The sequence below is a fragment of the Rhinoderma darwinii genome, chromosome 7, assembly GCF_050947455.1.
Source record: "Rhinoderma darwinii isolate aRhiDar2 chromosome 7, aRhiDar2.hap1, whole genome shotgun sequence".
Lineage (NCBI taxonomy): Eukaryota > Metazoa > Chordata > Amphibia > Anura > Rhinodermatidae > Rhinoderma > Rhinoderma darwinii.
Genome location: NC_134693.1, coordinates 71631554 through 71647951, shown reverse-complemented (window position 1 = coordinate 71647951; position 16398 = coordinate 71631554). Strand labels below are relative to the sequence as shown.

At 41.9% G+C, this 16398-nt stretch overlaps 1 protein-coding gene across 5 annotated transcripts in view; it reads left to right on the top strand.

The window, feature by feature from the left end:
- EP300 (EP300 lysine acetyltransferase) overlaps window positions 1-16398 on the top strand; it is a 136075-nt gene that overhangs the window by 41853 nt on the left and 77824 nt on the right. For all 5 annotated transcript variants that reach the window (XM_075833531.1, XM_075833530.1, XM_075833528.1 and 2 more), the window contains exons 9-14: window positions 2605-2722; window positions 7204-7378; window positions 11243-11320; window positions 11510-11613; window positions 11825-12010; window positions 12398-12844. In XM_075833531.1, the coding sequence (XP_075689646.1) occupies window positions 2605-2722; window positions 7204-7378; window positions 11243-11320; window positions 11510-11613; window positions 11825-12010; window positions 12398-12844 (1108 nt within the window). The remainder of the gene's footprint in view (window positions 1-2604; window positions 2723-7203; window positions 7379-11242; window positions 11321-11509; window positions 11614-11824; window positions 12011-12397; window positions 12845-16398) is intronic.

Below are 16398 nucleotides of genomic sequence, written 5' to 3'. Positions count from 1 at the left end.
TTTTTTTTTTTTTAGGTCAAACTGTCTGATTCCGACACAGATTCAGTTGGTAAGGGTTCTACCTCCTCCTCCCTACCTCGGTGGAGGTATTATTAGAACCGTCCCGGACACCCTTCAGATCACTAATTCTGCACCTTCAACGGACTCCATTTTTTTTCTTCAGACTCAACGTTACCAAGCAGTTTTTCCAGCCCATTCGGAACTTGACGGTATTGTCTTTTTAAGAATGGAAACATCTGGACAAGAAGCTTTTCTCACTCTAGCCGTCTGGGTGTTTTCTACCCCTTTCAAGAACTAAATACTTCCAAATGCGTTAGGTCTCTGGCCGTGGATCCTCCGGTATCTTGTTTAGCCAAGGCCACTACTTTGCCTATGGCGGACTCCATTTCCATGAAATATGATTGCTTTGTAAATTCTTTTGCTAAAACCACTTTTTAGACCTCTGGCTATGCCCTTCGTCCAATTTTCACAGTTGTCTGCATTAGCAAAGCTATCGCTGAATGGGCGCACTAGCTCCGTCATGGCCTACTCTCGGGTCCTCCTCCTCCCCTCCAAACTGGTAGCTCTATTTCACCTTATCTCTGTGTTCAACTATATCTGTGAGGCTGCCCATCTGGTGGTTCGAGCTTCAGCTTCTTCCGTTGCTATTCGAAGGACTACCTGGCTTAAAGCTTGGTCTGCCGGCTTCCAAGTTTTTCCTGGCTGCACTCGCTTTTGCAGGTTTCCGTCTCTTTGGACGTAGATTGAATGAGATCATCTCCAAAGTCATGGGTGGCAAAAGCACCAATCTTCCTCAAAATAGGCGCACTACTCCAGCCAAATAGGCGGGTCCGCGTTTTTCTGTTCTTCCATGGGTTCTCCAACACCCATCCTCCAGGCCACAGCCTTACCAGGATCAGAAGGCCAAACCCTCTTTAAAGACTTGCATCTCCAACCTTCACCTTAGACGGCTAGAGTCGGCAATGCCACTTACGCCTGAAGGTGCGCCCCCACTCCATTCCCCTCGGGTGGGGACAGACATCTGGGTTTCAAGGATGTCTAAATCACAGTTTGGACGCCAGGGTTCAGGAGGTGGTATCCTTGGGATACAAAATCGAATTTGCTAGCCTCCCTCCAGAGCCTTTCAGTCCGATATTCCGAGGTCCCTATCTGCCCTACTCACCAGCGTGTCCTGCGCTCTACGGTACTATCCCGTCATTACCAGTTCGTGGCCCTTCCATTTGGCCTGGCCACGGCACCGCAAGCCTTTTTCGAATGTTCTTTGTCGTCATGTACCTGGATGACATTCTGATAGTCTACCTCCAGAGGACAACGAGACGGCTCGGCTGATCACTCCTGGACACGGAGTCGGTTCTGTTGGTTTCTGACTCTTCATCAGGACAAGGCGGTGCCTTCTTTCTTGCCCAAGGTTATTTAGACTTTTCACATGAATGAGGACAACGATTTGCCGTCCTTCTCTCAATGTTCCAGTCATCCGAGGGAGTGTTCCCTCTGCAGACGCTTCCCTAAGTCGCACGTTTTTGCAGACATCTGTGAAATAGGGGACCATGTCCTGTTTTTTCTTCTCGTCCCTGGGTACTGCTCTAGGACACCCCACGGTCTGTGTACCCTAATGTAACAAACGGAAAAAACAGGATTTCTTGAGTGATCACAATAAAATCCTTTTCTCGTTTAGTTCATTGGGGGCACAGCTACGACCTATTGTGTTTTCAAGGCTTTTTTTTCATTGCCCGTTTTAGGTATACTCCTCTACTGTTTGACATACCTTTTCTTACCTCGTATGTGCTGCTCCTACTTCTGGCGGACAGACTGAATAGCTCTGTCTGTAGGTAGGGTATATCCTGTAGCAGGGGCCGCTTTTTACTTTTTGTTAAACACCTAGTGGCAAGAGCATATCCCCACGGTCTGTGTCCCCCAATGAACTGGACCAGAAAAGGATTTTACAGGGAGTACTCAAAAAATCCTGTTTTTTCTGTCAGTGAATGGGAAAACATTTTATATTCTTCTAGTTGTTGAGAACAGATACATATCTAATAGTCGTCACAGCTGAGCATTTGCTATGTTTGTATTCAGTTTAGGCAACTCTTTATGGGCTTAACAGAATTCATTCTAGAGTTGAACGTTTTGCACACAATATTGCATTCTAGAAAGTAGGCTGCTGAATGTATTTAGTTTGGAGTATTTGTCTGGAATGAATATAATTTGTAGCAAATGATCAACTGTGGGAAGTATTTGGTCTGAATGTAAAGATTAATGTTTCCATTTACTGACAGAATTGAGAGCGCTCGAAAATGAAGCGCAATGCTCAAATAACATTCGAACGTTTCATTACTCTTCCTTCTACAACTCAATATCTTTTTTTTGTTGCACATTTTGTTTTATATAGGATATGATAAACTGTTTCGATTTTTAGAAAAACTTTCCTTTTCTGCTTCTCTCCTTAAGGTTTTGTAATTTTATTTTATTTTTTTTCTTAAATTTTTTGGTTCCTTTTAGTTTAGTCTTTTTCCTTGTTCCCGTCTACTGGCACTGTAACGCGTTCAAAATACCAAATAAGTGATGCCGAATTTCAGAAGTGAATATTTTTCTGTTTTTCAACTTTAGAGTTCAAGCCATTTTTCCAACTCCTGACCCTGCAGCATTAAAGGACAGACGGATGGAGAACCTGGTAGCTTATGCTCGCAAAGTGGAAGGCGATATGTATGAATCTGCGAACAGTAGGGTATGTCTTTCCACTCTGTGTACTGCCATATCAGTCATGACCATTTATTGTAATGCAGTTGTTCATAGATTACCAGATAAGTGTTAGTCATCCAAACTAGCCTACTTGAAAGCCTATTACCAATTACAATTAATAGATGCTTAAAAAAATGATATGGTACCATACAACTCTCGGAAACACAAACTGCACCACTGAGGTTCCTTTGTTGCTGAATGGTGATATATAGATTATATATATATATATATATATATATTTGTTGCAAATGAAAACAGAGCGAGAACTAACTATTTTCTCGTGCATTTCATGCTTGAAAAGGGTCCTATAGTATGACGGAAAAGTTTCAGCTGCTGACTGAATAAATCACATACTTTTTGGAACCATCGGAGTGCTGTGGGAATTCTTTAATTTAAGCCTATATTTATTACAAAACAGAGCGAGAATAAATAATTTTCTTATGCATTTCATTGGGGAACAGTGGGTAGGAAAAGTCTTGGATCCCACCAGACCATTTCCTTTCCACAGACAGTGGCTAAATTAGTTTTAGCCTAGTGTACGAAGTGGGCAGATATGACCTAAAACACAGGTCTGCTGCTGTTTTTTAATTTAGTTTATTTTCTCTACTAAGTTACAGACGGGTTGTCGGCCTGCTCACCAGCCTAGTCAACCCCCTGTGGATACAGAGAAACCAGGCAGGTCAGCGCCGGTCACGCAACTTGTTATTACTCCCACCTTCAAATGCAAATAACCACACTATATGTGTGAGTTTTATTTAGGAGATTGACCCAGTTTACATCCAAAGACTACTGAGGGTGGGTATAACCATTTACCACCAAACGCTGGCTCTAAGACGGTGGGCTTAGGAGCTGAGCGGTTGTTTCCATGCGCAAGATTTTGAAGGGGCAGTCCTCTTCTTCCCACGTTGCAGCATTAGCCGGGTGACGGCACCATTTCTCAGCGCTGCTGCAAAGCAATTTGGTATTTTTCTAAGCTCTTTCCTTAGGAGCCATTTTCTTCATCCTCTCAGGCTCCAAGTTTCTGCCAATGGGACACAGCACCCAGCGGGTAGGCCACCCTTAAAGGGATCCTGTCATCAACATCTTACCTGTCAAACTCGCCTGACCCCTCAATGGCCGCAGCTGTCCAGAGTGCGTTCCTGTTCTCTTCTTTCCTGAAGTCCTCCTCTGTCTGTAAATATCGTCGTTTAAACTTTTCCCGCCTTTTATGGTAATTGTTTTTCCTTCTGGGACGGAGCTTCTTAACCACGCCCACTGCCACCACCTGTCCGGCCTTGACTGGCTAAGGAGCTGTCAATCAAAAAGGAGGTGGAGTCCACTCTGAGATGCTGGAGGAATGAAAATCTGACTCTTTTCAGATTAAGATTTGACTCTTTTCTGCTCATTTGCATACGGTTGGGACAACTGAAAAACGGAATACTAAAGCTACAGAGCTTACTTAGAACATATTTATAGCTTAAATGACAATGATTTTTCACCCACTTTCACCAGGTATTGCTGGCTTTATAGCTAAAATGCTGGTGACAGGTTCCCTTTAAGGCTGAATTATCTATTTTTTTTAAATTAATATCCCAAACCATGTTTGAGTCTTTTCCTTTACTTGGATAATTCAGTCTATATCACGTGGTACATCCATTATAGGTACAGAAGTACCAGGGGCCAGTCCTGCTACTTGTCAGGTTTCCTCCAAAAGTCCCCTACTAGATTTTTTTCAATGGAGAAGCTGCTTCCAATCAGGATCAGTTTCTCTCCTCTCCATTGTACCCTCCGAGTCCGAACAGGACTCACAATTGACTTTTGATTGCAGGCATCGACACGCCCCCTCAGGGGCACCTTTTAATGTTAAGGATGACCCCATCACCACTCAGGAAGAGAAACCCTTACATTGCCAAAGGCTATGCTTTTCAAACCATAGCGAGTTTATAGAAATGTTATGCAAAGAATGGAAGCATCTTGACAGGAGTCTGGCTGTTTCCAAACACTCTAATATCGTTTCCTTTTCAGGAGGGCTTGAACTCTATATAATCTATATCTCCTTATGTGGATCAGCCTAATGGTTGTCTAAGAACATCATTGAGTTTCCCTCTTGACAAGAAGTTATATTCCCAAACCAAGTCTACATTTGGTTCTGCTCTGTGCCCAGCCTTTGCATTGACCTGGGTAAGGTAATGCTTGCTTGGTTTGGGGAAACTAGCTGCACCACTGTACCTTTTTTAAAAAGCTCTGCAGCAGGGATATGGCTGATCTCGCTTCTCAGACGATCCACGTTTCAGAGCTCTTATTTGAGACTACCCCTCAGTCAGCCCACTTAAATGCCTTTATATTGGCTAATTTAATTGTCATTAGACGTTTTATGTGGCTGGAATCTTAGGCACCCGACCTAGCTGCCAAAATGCCCTCGTTGACCTACCCTTTTGATGGTGGCAGACTTTTTGGTAAACATCTGGACAAAATTATTTCTGTGGCTACCGGTGGTGAGACTTACCTCAGAACCGCCTGTGGCATCCTTCTTTCTGTTCTCAAAGGTTTTGGTCCCTTCTCAACTCCCAAAGGTCATTCTCTTCAGAGACCAAACAAGAGGACTAATCGCCGCAGTAACCCCAGAGGCCCATTTTTCCAAGCCCAGATCTGGTTGGCAACAATGCTCCAGGGCCTGGAAGTCGTCCTCTGACAAGACCTCTTTGGCCTGTAGGTGTCATGTCGGCTGGCCCGAGTGTCTGGACAGGGCTCATTAATGCAGAGGATACTTGAGTTTTTTGAGGTGGTGTCGACCAGTTACAAGATGGAGTTCTCGACCCTTCCCCCTGCAAAGTTTTTGTTTTTTTCCTCCTATCGACTTGTGCACTGAATTGCGCTTTGCCATGCTGTTTTTACTATTCCGAGAATAGTCATTTAACCAAATTGTTTGCATGTAGTCTCTTGGTCAGTGGTCGCATCTCTGGAACAAGGAGATTTTCTTCTATCGATATTCGTGATGCATAACTTCATATTCCTATCGCAAAGCGCTTTTGTCGTTTTGAGAGAGGTTCTCAACGTTTCCAGTTTGTGGCTCTCCACGTGCCTTCACCAAGGCCCTGGTGACTCATGGTGCTTCTTTGCACCACGGGAGTTGCTGTTGCCCCTTACCTAGATGGCCTCTTGATGAAGGCCCCCTCCAGAAAGGTCAGTCTTTCCAGTCTCATCACTCTTTCCAGTCTCATCACTCTGGACACGTTGAAAAAGAATTAGGTGGATCATGAAGGAGAAATCCTGTTTTGGTCCCAACTCAGAGCATGGAGTTTCAGGGAATGCAGCAAGAGCCCTTCTCCAGTCAGGCAAATTGAAGACCATACAAGCGCAGGTGCCACCAGAACACTCCTCTTTCCATCTACTTTTGCATTCAAGTGCTGACGAGGACTGTTTCGGCCTTCGAGGGAGTTCTCTGCGCAATTTTTTTCCGGGGGGCTATACTTATGCACTGGGGCAAATCTTGGGACTCCCTGGACATATTATTTCGACTTCCCGCTCTGATTCATCAGGAGTTGCGCTGGTGGGAGAGCTTGCCAGCCTTCACAATGCTATGATCTTTTGTTCCATCCAGTGGCTCGTCATTTCAAGACATGCCAGCCTATCTGGGTGGGGTGCAGTTTTGGTCTCCAAAGGGCATTCGGTTGCAGGAGCAAAGATACTTCCAGATCAACCTTATCGATCTAAGGGCAGTCTTCCTAGCCTCTCCTATTGGACTCTTCAGGGTCGCCCGGTCAGGCCTGGGACCTGTTCTGGCTGTGTTTTTTTTTTGTTTTGGTTTTTCTCCCGAGCTTGTGGACGTTTTTGTTTTTTGTAATCTTCTGTACCAAACGATTTTTGCTAGTGCCTGTAGGAGGGGTATGGCCTGCCTAGGTAGAACCAAGACTTCTTCTTTTGTAGTGTCAGCCTCCTAGTGGAAAGGGCTTATACCGAGTGGTGCTGTATCCCCAATGAATACAAGTAGAGGTTTTACGGTGATTACAAAAAAAAAATATAAATAAATATATATATATATATATATATATATATTTATATTAATATTTTTTTAAAACTGTTAAAGCCACATTTTGACTCGAGCTTATTTTTAATAAAGTTGCAGAGTAGGAGACCATCTCTCCTCCGTAGGCGATGGTTCGTGCATCGCTGTGACTGTCAAATCAGAGTGACTGTTCTCACAGCCATACAGAAGACCTGCTGATTTTTGTGAGATTTACTTCTGGTCTCCTCCATTGCTGTGAGGCTGTCCTCTCTGATTGGATAGTGTCACAGCGATGGAAAAGGCAATGCCTACAGAGGAGAGAGAAGGTCTCCTCTCTGTAACACCTTTACCCAAAATTAGCATATTAGGTGCCAAACTGAGTGGGGGCAGTAGTGGGACTATAGCTATTGTTTCATAATAGGAGGAAAATCGAGCTGTTCTTTAACACCGCAGTGCTTATTTATTTTTTTCTCCTCCTGAAGGCTGAGTACTACCATTTGTTGGCTGAGAAAATCTACAAGATCCAGAAAGAACTTGAAGAAAAACGGCGAAATAGGATACAGAAGCAGCATCTAATACCCAACACTCCTGGCATGTCACCTGCAGCAATGAATCAGGGCTCGGGTATGCCCTCAGCACAACCAGTCATTGCAACAAGTATGTGTGTGGTTTTTTTGTTTCATGATTATTTTTTTGAGTGAGAGAGTAATAAAATAATCCAGGTTAAGAGTTGTATCATGAAGACAACCTGGTCTCCAAAGACTGCCCACCGCCACCGAACAGCTTTTACCGGTTACAACCCATTAACAGTTTTTGTTTTTATTTGCAAATGCTGTATTACATACTGAACGTTCAGATGACTGGGCAACCATGTATTACATGAATGGCTCATAGAGGGGGTCCCAAGTGGTATGCTATAATAGGGTATATAGGAAGGGGTTGTCTTCATGTGACCGCCCCTCCTTAAAAATGGCTTCATCCCTCAACCGGTTTTATAATGAGAAATTTATTTTCAGCCCTGCATGTAAATTAAAGATGAATCATTACATTATCCCATAGCTAGTTTAGTTTGAAAAAATAAAATCCTGTTAATTTTCGGATTTTCACTTTAATTTTTTACTTTCCACCTCCCAAAAGCCATAACTTCTTAAATTTTTCCATCAATATTGCCGAATGAGGGCATGTTTTTTTTGCGGGACGAGTTGTAGATTTTTACAGCATCATTTATTGTACCATATAATATAGTGAGAAACTGGGAAAAAATGATTTGTGGAATAGGGGGGAAAAAAAGCGATTTCTCAATATTTTGGGGGTTTTTGTTTTTACGGCATTCAACATGCGGTTAAACGGCATGTTAACTTTATTCCGCGGGTCAATACGATTTCGGCGATACCATATTTCTCAAATTATTTTTTATTTTTTTTTTTTACTACTTTTACAAGGAAAAATTGTTAAAAATAAAATTTGTGTTGTCGCCATATTCTGAGAGCCATAACTTTTTTTTTTATTATTCGTCCATTGAGCATTATGAAGGCTTATTTTTTGCTGGGCAAGCCTTAAAGGGAATGTGTTGCCAGAAAAACATGTTTTTTTAAAAAAAATTAAACATTTAGTGTGTGGGTGATTAAACATTGTTCAAATTTTTTTTATTTTTTTCACGAGTCAGGAAATATTATAAATTAATTCTAATTTATAATATTACCCATTTCTGGTCACTAGATGGAGCTGTTCCCAAAATTGCAGCATTTCAAAATTGGGTAAAAAGCCCTCGCTCTAGTGAGCTCTCAGCATCCCCCCCTCCTTTATCCTGGCTAGTGCCGGGATAAACGAGGGGTTTGAACGGTGTAACCTCCTACACTGTGTGTCGCCATTTTTTTAGCTAACACACAGTGTAGAAGGTTAACATACAGTAGTAAACACACACAAACACGAACATACATTGAAACCTCTTACCTGCTCCTGCCGCCGCGGCTCCCTCCGGCCCGTCCGCTCCGTCTGCTGCCGCTGGTCCAAGTGCACAAGTCCGGAAGCCGCGACCGGAAGTAGTAATATTACTGTCTGGCCGCGACTTCCGGTCCACAGGAAAATGGCGCCGGATGGCGCCAATTTCAAATTGGACTGTGTGGGAGCGGCGCATGCGCAGTTCCCACACAGACGCCGTACACACAGGTGAATGGGACGGGAGCCGTTCGCAGTCCCTATGGGACTGTGGCTGCCGTATTCCATGTCTGTATGTGTATAAGTGACCTATCTCCTACATTATCAGATTGGCGCTGTAATGTAGATAACAGCAGTTTTTTTTATTTTGAAAAACGATCATTTTTGAGCAAGTTATGAGCTAGTTTAGATTTATGCTAATGAGTTTCTCAATTGACAACTGGGCGTGTTTTTACTTTTTACCAACTGGGTGTTGTACAGAGGAGTGTATGAGGCTGACCAATCAGTGTCCTACACTTCTCATTGTTCCAGCCCAGCATGATCCACAGCACAGTGTGATTGTGCAGTGAAAGAAGTAAAAACGCCCAGTTGCTAAAAACACAAACCACGCCCAGTTGTCCATTAGAAAGGCTCATTTGCATAAATATAAAATTGCTCATAACTTAGCCAAAAATGATAGTTTTTCAAAAAAATACAAAACGTTACTGTTATCTACATTGCAGCGCCGATCACATGCAATAGGAGATAGGGATTTGAGAATCTGGTGACAGAGCCTCTTTAATTTATAGTAACGTTTAGTATAGTTTTAGTGTACTTTTTGATAACTTTTTTTTTTTTTTTGTCGTAGATTAAGTGACGAAAAAAACGCAATTCTGGTGTTTTGAATTTCATTTTTGTTTTATTCACCGTACAAACTAAATAATATATTGTAATAGTTCAAGAGAAAAACAAATAGACCAGCCTGGTATATAGAGGGCACTCGACTCGTTGCTTAGAAAACTAGACCAAACTTTATTCATACAAAAATATAACCATTTGATTTGAACAACTGCCTCAAGGGTGATCCTATATAGCAGTAATAACCTCACATACCCAGCCGGGTAGGAAACGGATCAAATTATTCTTTTTTTCGTTTTTTACTCCCCGCGTTCCAAGAACCATAACTTTTTTTAAAATTTTTCCGTCAATATAGTGGTGTGGGGGGCTTATTGTTTGCAGGAGGAGTTGGAGTTTCTAATGGCAGCATTTAAAGTACCATGTAATATACAGGGAAACTGGGAAAAAATTCTCTGGGCTGAAATTGGATATAACTGCGATTCTTACATTGTTTTTTGATTTTCGTTTTTACGGCTTTCACCGCGCGGTTTATTCTGCGGCTCAATACGATTACGATGATACCAAATTTATAGAGGTTTGTTTGTGAACTAAGGGGACTAAAAAAACAGTGATTTTTGGCGTTTTAAATTTTTGTTTTTTTACGGTGCCCACCGTGCGTGTTAAATAATGGTATATTGTAATAATTCTGACTTTTACGGACGCAGCAATACCAATTTTGTTTATTTTTGACTTAAGAGGAAAAATGGGAAAAGGGTTTTTTATTTTTTATTTTTTTTAACTACTAATAACTTTATTAAACCTTTTTATACAGATTTTATTAGTTCCCCTAGGGGACTTGAAACAGCGATCGCTGGTAGAATATACTGCAATACTAATGTATTGCAGTATATCGTCATTTTCACTGGCTTCTGCTAAGTTGTGCCACAAACACAGATTAACAGAGGCAGACAAAAGGCAGTCATGGGGGTGTTCATTAGGGTCTTCATTGGCCCTGGGCTGCCATTGCCACCACTGGCACCCCCAGACTGCGGTGTGGGGGCGCCAATGATCTGTTGGTGGGGGGCCGCCCCCTCTTGAATGCTTCAGATGCTGCGGTCGGTATTGACTGCAGCATTTGAGGGGTTAAACGTCCAGGAAAAGCGTGATTGCTATGCCAGGCCGTTAGACCTGTGTCTCAGCTGTGAAACACAGCTGACACCCGCAGCATATGGAGCACGCTCAGTCTGTGAGCGCGCTCTATCCTTCCCTATGATGCTTATCACGTGCATGTACGTAATAATGCGTCAAGGGGTTAAATGGAAAATGCAAATAATGATATTGTCGACCAAATTCAAAATTCTAGAGAGAGGCAGTTGCCTATAGTAGTGAGTGTATGTTCACACCGCTTATTTTCAACAGTTTTTTGGGCCGTAAATGCCCCCGAAAACCGGCTGAAATAAACGGAAGCTGAACGCCTTTAAACATCTGCCCATTGATTTCAATGGGAAAAACGGCGTTTCGTTCCGACGGGGAGTTTTTTTTTACAGTGAGCCCACTCCATACTCCCCTCACCCAACATGCGCCATATATATATATATATATATATATATATATATATATATATATATATATATATATATATATATATATATATATACACATATATACAGGGGATGTCGAGAAGGGGTTAATAAAAAAAAGAAAATGGCACTTTTTTGTTTTTTTTAAATGCATTCATTTTTCTTTCTACCTGCCTCTTCTGTATAGATGGACCTGTTCAAGATGCAAACATGATGCGCGCTAATGTTCAAAATCAAATTGTGAAGCCTTTGGCGAGCCAATCAGGTAAAAGTTTTACTAGCAAGTTGTGTTTGCTTTTACTATTGCATTTTCTAACGTGTTATTTGACATTGACCTCTTTACCACTGAAAATAGTATTTGTCTTTATATGAAGAGAAGATTCTTATTCAGTTTGTATTCACAATCTAACCATCTAATCCGCCCCCTCCCAACCCATCTTATTTTGATTTGTAGTCATGAACCAGTTTGGGCCAGTGGGCATGCCCATGCAGTCGTTGGTACAAAGGCAACAGGCACCATTAACGCAACATCAAGGACCATCCGCACCCATGAATCAGGTCAGTTTTAAACCGACATACTGCATGTGCCTACCTTTTCGGAATAATTGTTGACTATCATTAAATCACGCTTTAAAAGCATTGTGTTGGTGAATAGATTCCTGGTTTAACATATCCCCCTCCCCCCAATCCCAGAGTCTCTGGAAAGATTGATAAGTTGCATTTTTATATAATGAATAATTGAGAATTCCTCCTTGTGCTCTCTCTGTAGTTGTCTTTTCCGTCCCGTATGTCACAACCGGCCTCCATGGCTCAGTCTGTGCAGAATCAGTTCATGTCAGCGAGTTCGTTTCAGGCGTCCTCTCCTGTGATGAACAGTGGGGGGATGAATACAAGTAATTTAAATTCTTCAAGTATACCTGTACCACAGTCAACTGGACAGAACCCACCTTCACAGGTAGAACGACACTTTTTTTTAATTTGTTTTTTATTTGTTTTACTTAGAATTTCTTAGCCTTAAATTCTATTTTGTTAAGTTCACACACACAAAATATGCCGTGAAACATGTGTTACATGCCGATTTCTGTAAAATCTGTGCCAAAAATCTGCAATCCACCTGAGGACTGTGCAAGTGAACTTCACTTATTATATGCCATTGAATTGGGTCTTGTAAATCATAAAGATATATCCAAAATATGATGGCACAGGGAGTGCCTATGCCCCCCGTATTGCAAAGCAACAGGCACGTTGTTCGCCTCTGTACAGTCTCCATTCACACACTTCTGCCTTTTTGCATAAGGGTTTATTTTGTGTTTTAATTTTTAATTTTCTTTTTTTTCTTTAGGCCCAGATGCCAAATATAGCTTACCCTGTGAGCTCTCCTGCCATACCTCCTCAAGGGTCATCTGGGAATCAACTCCATTGCCAGAGTAATATTCAGCCCCCAATTCATCGAAATTCACCATCCCCTGCCCCAAGCCGCACACCAACACCCCATCACACACCCCCAGGTCTGGGAACACAGCAGGCATCAATACCTTCTGAGCCTATGATGTTATCAACCGCATCCTTGCCTCAGGTGCCATTACAAAACAGGGAAAGCCCCACTCCACCTCAGGCACCCCCTTCTTTGCCAGTTTCTTCATCTGCCATTCCAGTTGACCAGTCTGCTCCTACACCACCACAGCAGTTACCACAGCCACAATTAACAAGGCCACCTTCACAACCAAATTTGTCCACACCAGTTTCAACACCATCTGCACCACCATTACAGCTTCATCCAACCACACCGGTAAGTCTTAGGTTCTTTTTAAGTAGTAGGACTTTATTATTTTGTCGCAATAGCTCATACTTAATAAAATAAGTAAAAATTGTGTTTTAAGGAAATCTGTCATTAAGTTTATGAAGTTGTGACAGACACACTGATTTCAGCGCTGTCTGTTATGTGACTGTAGTGTACTCTTTGTGAAATGTACACTTTATTGGTTGCATTGCGCTAGGAGTTTCAGTAATTGAGTTGCGAACTACCACCCACCCACCGCTAACTGACAGCTTTCTCCTTATTCACAGTAATAAGGAGTGGGGGAGCCCACAGTTCTTGATTAAAGACTCCTATCTCACAGCGTGATGTGAGTGCTGCAACATATAAAGTGTACATTTCACATATAGGCACACGGAACGGACTCCGCACCGAAATATGTTTGTCACTATTTTATTATGCCCTCAGGGAGGGCAACCTAAACATGGTGACAGATTCCGTTGAAAGATTTTGTTGGAGCGTTCTTTTCAAACTCACCACTATTGGCAACCTATCTGTTTTTGTGTAGCGAATATGTAGACCTAATTTGCTGAAAATATTTGAAATTCCAGTGTAAACGACCTGGCACGGCTGCAGGCGATGTCTGTTGACTCTTCCATCATTCCGGTGAAGGACCTGTTAGAGGAAGTCCCGTCTCAGCATGATCTTGCGAGATCACTCTGTGCAGTGAAACCAGCTGGAATGAAGAGAATTTTATGACGCTGATTGGTCAGCGTCATACACTCCTCTTTACAGCGCCCACTTGGTAAAAAGTAAAAAAAAACGCCCAGTTGGTTGTTAGGAACTAATTAGCATAAATCTAAAATTGTTCATAACTTGCTCAAAAATGATTAGTTTTCAAAATAAAAACCACTGTTATCTACATTACAGCGCCGATCAGATTAGGTAGGAGATAGGGCACTTATAATCTGGTGACAGAGCCTCTTTAACCCCTTTAGGACACAGCCTGTTTTGGCCTTGTGGACACAGATGATTTTTTCAAATCTGACATGTGTCAATTTATGTGGTAATAACTCCGGAACGCTTTTACCTATCCAAGCGATTCTGAGATTGTTTTCTCGTGACATATTATACTTTATGTTAGTGAAAAAATTTGGTCGATAAATTCAATATTTATTTGTGAAAAACTTCAAATTTTAGCAAAAATTTGCATTTTTCTAAATTTAAATGTATTTGCTTGTGAAACAGATAGTAATACCACATAAAATAGTTACTAGTTAACATCCCCCATATGTCTACTTTGTGTTTGCATCATTTTTTTTCACGTACTTTTATTTTTCTAGGACGTTACAAGGCTTAGAACTTTAGCAGCAATTTCTCATATTTTTAATAAAATTTCAAAAGGCTATTTTTTCAGGGACCAGTTCAGTTCTGAAGTGGCTTTGAGGGCCTTATATATTAGAAAGTCCCCATAAATCACCCCATTTTGAAAACTGTACCCCTCAAGGTATTCAAAACCACATTCATAAAATATTTTAACCCTTTAGGCGTTTCACAGGAATTAAGGCAAAGTAGAGGTGAAATTTACGAATTTCATTTTTTTTGCCGAAATTCATTTGTAATAAAAAAAAATCTGTAACACAGAAGGTATTACCAGAGAAACGCAACTCAATATTTATTGCCCAGATTCTGCAGATTTTAGAAATATCCAACATGTGGCCCTAGTGCGGTAATGGACTGAAATACCGGCCTCAGAAGCAAAGGAGCACCTAGAGGATTTTGGGGCCTCCTTTTTTTAGGAATATATTTTAGGCACCATGTCAGGTTTGAGGAGGTCTTGTAGTACCTAAACAGTCGAAACCCCCCCAAAGTGACCCCATTTTGGAAACTACACCCCTCAAGGCATTTTTCTATGGGTATAGTTAGCATATTGACCCCACAGTTTTTTTGCAGAATTTAGTGGAATTAGTCTGTGAAGATGAAAATCACCTATTTTTCTGTGGAAACATAGAATTTTTTCATTTTTACAAGGAATAAAGGAGAAAAAGCACCCCAAAATTTGTAAAGCAATTTCTCCCGATTACGGCAATACCCCATATGTGGTCGTAAACTGATGTTTGGACCCACAGCAGGGCTCAGAAGGGAGGGAGCGCCTTTTGGATTTTGGAGCGCAGATTTTGCTGGATTGGTTTTCAGTGCCATGTCGGGTTTGCAACGCCCCGGAGGGACCAAAACAGTGGAAACCCCCAAAAGTGACCCCATTTTGGAATCTACACCCCTCAAGGAATTTTTCTAGCTGTATAGTGAGCATTTTGGCCCCTCAGGATCTTTTGTAGAGCTAAGGTGACCAAAAAACAGCGATTTTGGCGCTTTAAATTCTTTATTTCTTACAGCGTTCACCGTGCGCAATAAATTACGTTTTAATTTATTCTGCCGGTCGGTACGATTATGGCGATACCATATGTGTATAGATTTTTTTAAGTTTTGCAGCGTTTGCACAATAAAATTACGTTTCTATAAAATAATTTATTTTCTGGGACACGCTATTTTGAGCCGTAACGTTTTTATTTTTTCGTCAAAAAAGCTGTGGGAGGTCTTGTTTTTTGCGGGACGGGTTGTAGTTTTTATTGGTACCATTTTGGGGTAAATGCGACTTTTTGATCACTTTTTATTCTCTATCTTGGGAGGGGTGGTGAGCAAAAAATAGCGACGCTGACAGTTTTCCGTTTATTTTGTTTGCGGCGTTCACCGTGCGGAAAAATTAACATTATAGTTTCATAGATTGGGTCGTTACGAATGCGGCGATACCAAATATGTGTACTTTTTTTTAACGTTTTCATTTTTTCCCTATAATAAATGACTTATTATAGGAAAACAAAACCTTTTATTTTTACACTTTTATAAAACATTTTTATAAACTTTTTTTTACTTTTTACACTTTATATTTTTGTTTATTAACTTTTCTTTTACTTTTTACACTTTCTTTTTTTGACCTGCAGCTCTGATCGCTGCTAGAATACATTACACTACCTAGGTAGTGTAATGTATTCCAACTGTCAGTGTGACGTCACAGTCACTCTGACAGTTGGTCTACGAGGATCAGCAGAGGCTGATCCTCATAGGCTGACATACATGGCAGACCTGGGGGCCGTTGTCTGGCCCCCGGGTGCCATCACAAGCATCAGAAGCCCCCACGATTGCATGGGGGCTGCTGATGCGCTACAAACCCGCTACATGCGGAGATCGCAATCGAGCCCCGCATGTAACGGGTTAATTGCCGAAATCAGCGGCGATGAGCCGCTGATCGGCAACACTGGAGAGTGTCAGCTGTCGGGGACAGCTGATCTCCAAGTTCCCGATGCACACTGTCGCCGACAGTGTGCATCGGGAACGACACAGTGACTTTCTGTCACTCTGACAGGAAGCCTATCAGGACCAGCCGAAGGTTGGTCCTGATGGGCTTCCATCCATGGCAGACCCGGAAGCCATTGTTTGGCTTCCGTTTGCCATACTAACTATCGGCAGACCCCGCGATTTCGGACGGGGGTCTGCCGATATGTTAGAAACCCCTAAAATTCGGCGATTGC